The sequence below is a fragment of the Dreissena polymorpha genome, chromosome 1 (assembly GCF_020536995.1).
Source record: "Dreissena polymorpha isolate Duluth1 chromosome 1, UMN_Dpol_1.0, whole genome shotgun sequence".
Taxonomy (NCBI): Eukaryota; Metazoa; Mollusca; class Bivalvia; order Myida; family Dreissenidae; genus Dreissena; species Dreissena polymorpha.
Genome location: NC_068355.1, coordinates 48,154,343 through 48,160,342, shown reverse-complemented (window position 1 = coordinate 48,160,342; position 6,000 = coordinate 48,154,343). Strand labels below are relative to the sequence as shown.

Sequence of the window (6,000 nt, the reverse complement as noted above, 5' to 3'; positions counted from 1 at the left end):
TCATTTTTTTTGCATTATCCATTCGTCATTGTAAGTCGAACCTATCAGTTGAGGACAAGCAAACTTAAAGCGGCGTTAAATGCCCCCCGCCCCTCCGCGGAAATTAACAATTACATAATAATCACAAATCGTATAAACAATAACACTGGTTCAAAATCAAACATATGTTTAACTTGCCAACCAGATACAAATTGTCTTCGTTTGCACTATATGCAGAAGCCACATACATGGGACAGATACGTTTTGGTAGATTTTTATTCACTTTTGATCATCGAAAATAAATATTGTCATTCTTTTATTTTTATTTAAGGACAAAAATCATTAAATATGTTACTTATTCTAATAAACCCACCGTTTATGACGCCACTTTAGATAAACTATTACGTATAGGGCTTAACAATATAAACCTGTATAGAGCGTATATAAAAAATGTCGACCAGAGCCCTTCTAGAAATCGAAAAAAGGAGAAGTATCAGTTCCATAGAATGGTAACAGCACCTTAACTTTCTGAGGTTTTTGTTTGCTCAAACTTTCAATGCTATACTTGTCGCAGCTGTTAACAATTTAACATTTGAAACCATATCGATCCGGGGACGTCTTACATATAATTATATTGGTACGTCTTCTTTATAGCGCATCGCCTCTGGTGTGTCGTAAGACGAATCGAACAGTATTCATTAAAAAAGATCATATCCTGGTGAAATGTCATGCGACACTTACTCGTCGATAAAGCCTGTATATTCAATTGCATTGTTATTGACTGACAACACATACATTTCGTTTTTATTTCAACGCTATTTACGTACTATCGTGCGCTCCTTCAAATAAACCCGTATCCGTTTTAAGATAACCGATCTTTTAATAGAAATGCGCATAACCCGAGTGGGTTTAACACCTGCGTTGTATTAATAAATAGTGCTTAAGTTACCACAAGTAAAACACAACTGCATCTTGACTTCATTAGACGAAGGAAAATGTAAGTGCATGTTTATATTTTATTTGTTTACAGTTGTATTATTTTACAGAAACGCGTCGGATTGTTTCGTTACCCTGTTGTATTTTATCTAAGTGATGCATCGTTTAGAAAACTATTTGTGTCTTGTTCTGAGAAAACGGGGCATAATGCATGTGCGTAAAGTGTCGTCCCATATTAGCCTGTGCAGTCCGCACAGGCTAATCAGGGACGACACTTTCAGTTTAAACTAGATTTTCGGTAAAGAGGGACTTCCTTTAAACGAAAAATACCATTAAAGCGGAAAGTGGCGTCCCTGATTAGCCTGTGCGGACTGCACAGGCTAATCTGGGACGACACTTTACGCACATGCATTTTGCCCAGTTTTCTCAGAACACGACTAATTTAATCTCATCGCATTGTTTCGTATCGTAATGTCCCGAGTTGTATTGTATGGTTCGTTGAATGGTAGCGTATAACATTGTGATTATGGTACATGATTGTGGCAATAAACTGGCCGTCTGAAGATGCCGGGTGTCCGTCCTTATATCCATATACCGTATCTATGAATCAATCGATATAAAATGTCGATATTCTTTGGAGCGGAATTTTAGTACTGTAAAATATTTAGTATTTGAATGAAAAACTTTATTTCGATTTCCCTATTCTAATAAACAATTTACATACATTTGTAAATGAGTGTAGTGTTGATATGAACTGAGTCTATCGGTATCTGACCTGGACGTAGTGTGATACCATTAAAATAGGTTTTCATAGATTATCTTTTTAAACTAATAAAGTTGTGTCTAAAAATGGTTTATAATAAGGCTAATCTGGGACGACACTTACCGCCCATTCTGGATTTTCATTTAGAAGAGACTTTCTTTGAATGAAAACTTTAATAAAAGCGGAAAGTGTTATCCCTGATAAGCGTGTGCGGACTGCACAGGCTAATCTGGGACTGCACAGGCTAATCTGGGACAATTCTTTAAACGCATACATTAAGCGCGGTCGCCGTACTTTATCAAGTATGTGATATACATGTAATAATGAATGGAATAGTATTCTCACCGTTTCATCGGTGTATGAGGAAATTTTGCGTTGATTTATTTCCTTACCACGAAATCGGGAGACGTAAACACGAGTTGAAAGACGTAAACATGATAGCCGATCTGCGTTTATACAAATAAATTAGTAAACGTATCGAGCCCGTATTCACAAAGCGAAGAAAACAACTGTAGTAAATTCTTAAAATTCGTTTAAACTTTTTTACATAAATATAGGAGAAGTAACAGTACCGTCGTACGCTTTGTATAGTGGATAATCTGTAAACACGGAATTTTAATTTGAGTTCGATATATATTGTAGAACGCCTAAAAACACGGGATTTTATTTTTTTATAGAATTCTGAATATTATAGTTTTTAGCAGCGATGGACATAAAATACCGCCTGACCTACTTTAACAAGCGCGGGGGCGGGGAGATTGTGAGGTTGACCTTTGTGGCCGGAGGACAGGAGTTCACGGACGAGCGTCTGACCTCAGAGCAGTGGAAGGACCGGAAATCAGGTATGCTTTTCTGCTCAGAAACAAACAGAAAAGCGCGGCACATAGCTGTCATGTGCGTATAAAACAAACAGGAACATGAAAATAACAACTAACGCGTTATAAACTAGGCATTAATGATTGCGTCTATTATAGATGAGTCCATACTGTAAGTGAAGTCAACGAATATATAACTTTAATATACATATGTATATACTTATAAAAGATCAACTTACCGGGTAATCGTATTTAAAATATTTATAATGCAATCAGCAATAAATCAAAATATGATCTCTCTTTTAACGTTTTTGTATTTATTCACTTAATACTTAATACTTATTCACTTAAACTGCTTGTGGAATGAAGAATGCAGTACAAACTTGATACCAGTTGGTGTGTACAATGTTATAAAGTACGAACCTAGTTTGTGCTCTTATATTTTAATGTATCCTACTTCATGCTCTTTAAACTAGTTTCATTTACGAATATTGGAGATATGAACTGTTACTATTTTACTGTGAAATTGATCGTTTACAAGTAATTAGAACGTCAGATTTCGATATAAATTGAGTATACGACTTAATTTGTGTGTGCTTGGGTTTGAAATAAATAAAAATCACATATCTCGACAAAACATACAACAATGATAGTTTGTGCAGATAAAAGGAAGAAACCCTATCTATCAAAAGCTGTTATTAGGTTTCCACTGTCGTTCCAGAAATGCCTATGAAGAATCTTCCGGTGCTACACGTGAACAATGGCGAAACGGAAGTGACGTATTGCCAGTCTGGAGCAATTGCAAGATACTTAGCCAGAAAATTTGGTATTTAAAGATGCTTTTCTATTACATATTTGATAACTATGCTTAATAATCATACTTGTCTCAAGTTGTAATAAACAAAGTAAGAATTAAACGAAGATTTTTATTTCAAGATATCAAAAGGCATATGGGCATAACAAGAACAGTTAAACAGACAGTCAGTGCATTAAATAAATGTCGGCATTTTCTTCGTTTTCGTTTGATAAATAAAATACATTTGTATCATTTACGCATACAACACACACATTCATTTTGTTTAGTGTCCATACCTATAAATAAAAACCGTTCGCGAATCCTAGAGTTTCACAAAACTTTAAAGTTTTACGTAATATTCTTATCATGCAATTTGTCTATCCATTTATGTTACCGAATGAAAGTTATAGCGAAAACCCACGAAGTTCTGGAACACCCCTCGTATATTAATAGGGCAGCATTACGTTCTGACGCGTTTATTATTTGTCACAGTTATCTCTCGGTGGTGAAACCATTTATTATTTCCCTTATACATGGTTATTTACCGAATTACCGGTACGTAATTAATATGGTCTATTGCCCTATGGCTTTCACCTGCCATGTTTTATGACCTTAATCCGGTCAGTGACCTATACAATAGGTTTGTATTGGTACCTGATCCGGTCATTGAAACGCATGATGGAGGTGACACCTGATTAGCGAAAACAGAGAAGAAATCTGGTAAAATAGCGCTGTAAAATATACTGTCCGAAAATTGAGAATCATAAGTTATTGACAAAAACTCGTTTGTCCAAAAATTGTGAGTCACGACAAATTATTATTTTGGCCAAAAAGGGGGTGTCCGAAAATTTAGAGTGTTCGAAAACTTAGAGTTATTACGGTAATTGAGATTTAATCTTGTTTTTGGTTTAGGAGACCGGAGACGACCTTTTTAGTTGACGGTAAGACGCAAACTCATACCTAAATGCAGAATACTGACGTCACACGTGTTTTCCCCTATAGGTCTCAATGGCGACAGCGAGGAGGAGAGTCTGTTGGTGGACGAGGTGTTCGACACGGTCGGTGACGTCAGGAAGGTCTTCGTGCAGATACACCTTTGTGCAGACGACAATACAAAAGTAGGATACCATTCCGTAACCGAATGTTCGAAACTAAAAAACTGACTCCAGTTGCCAAAATATTTTAAAGCTTATCTGTTTCTTCATCATACATGAAATTGACATCAATGCTCAATCTTATCAAAACGGAAGTTATTAAGTACAAAAAAACATGATAAAAAATATATATTTAAAATGTGTTTCAAAAAAGCAAATTCTTTCATGTGTGTTGAAACTCCAAACGCGCTATTTTTGTTTGTATACATATACTTCATATGAATTGTATGTGCATTTGGATTTTTGTTTCATAAACAGCGCGAGCTCGCGACAAATCTAGTCAGCGATGTCCTCCCCACATTCTACAGCTATTTTGAACGGCGGAAGCGCGAGTACGGTGAGAACGGATACATTGTCAGCGGCAAGGTGAGATGTAACCTCTTGCAAAACGGCTACACTCTATAATCACTTTTGTAGATGGCTCGGAAAGCAGTCCCTAGTTATCCTGACATTTCAAACGCAACGCGTAATAACATCCACCACTTTTGGCTTGTCAGGAGCTTAAAGACTGTAGTTGAAATTATTGGGATAACAATTATAAAATTATGAAAAACAATTATTATTCAATTGTTTTTTATATGATGCATATTGTGGTAGATATGACAAAACAGCACATTTATGTTGACATAAGTTGTGAGTGCGCCCAATCCAAAGAAATTAGGGTAGATCAGTGACCGACAGTTCTGCTTATTCGGTGAAATGGACCGAAATGTTCAATAGCAAGTTAACATTTGTTCACTGTATGTTTATTTCTTCCTTTCTAACATAACAATAAATGTTGACACCACGTCACGGTTGAAAAGATTCTTTATGCATTTAACAAAAGCCAAAATAAGGTTATCATTTCCGTATGTGATATTGTTCACTGCAATCAGTTATACTACAACGGTTGTCTCCCTTCTTCAGCTGACGCTTGCGGACCTAGCGGTGTTCAATATGGTAGACAGCATCATAGAAATGGGTCAACAGTCGTTATGGCAACCGTACCCAGAATTACTAAAACACCACGAAAACGTCAAGAAAAACACGCGCATTGCTGAGTGGCTTCAAAAACGTCCGAAAACCGAGGTGTAAACCTTAAAGACACTTAAACACAGTGTAAATTATTTATAGAACGACGTGCATCAATCGAACACTTGGACGCCTTGCGTTGCATCAATTAAATGGTAGTTGATTATGTTGATTAGCGTTTCTTGCCACGTTTATCGCACAATAATTCGAATACGTGTTTTGGTGTACATTTGGTTGTGCAGTTTATGTTGAACATGTCTCGACATGTGTATTTTCCTAAGCAGGAATTATTCACGTTTCGTTCGTATTTATATTATATATTAACATTGTCGTAGAAATTTCGTGTAAAAAGAAAAACATGCATAAATTTGTGTACGGTTCATGGTTATTCCTTGCACAATAATTCAAATAATCGAACCGGTACGTCAATGGGTTGTATCATCATATAGACTTATGTCCGAAAACAAAATAGTTTTAAGAAGAACTCCCGAAATCATCAAACTTCCAATTGAGAATGTGCGATGTTTTATCCGACGCAAAACATGT

At 36.1% G+C, this 6,000-nt stretch overlaps 1 protein-coding gene across 2 annotated transcripts; it reads left to right on the top strand.

The window, feature by feature from the left end:
- The first annotated feature begins 816 nt into the window (after nt 1-816).
- LOC127879357 (glutathione S-transferase 3-like) lies at nt 817-5,834 on the top strand. Of its 2 annotated transcripts, none has more exons than XM_052426136.1 (6): nt 817-976; nt 2,373-2,520; nt 3,215-3,319; nt 4,292-4,407; nt 4,702-4,809; nt 5,350-5,834. In XM_052426136.1, the coding sequence occupies exons 2-6, from the start codon at nt 2,385-2,387 to the stop codon at nt 5,515-5,517; spliced, it is 633 nt and encodes a 210-aa protein (XP_052282096.1). In that variant the 5' UTR covers nt 817-976; nt 2,373-2,384; the 3' UTR covers nt 5,518-5,834. The 2 variants fall into 2 exon arrangements, with proteins under 2 accessions (XP_052282096.1, XP_052282103.1); XM_052426143.1 differs by having other exon boundaries at nt 825-976; nt 2,383-2,520.
- Nucleotides 5,835-6,000: the final 166 nt, after the last annotated feature.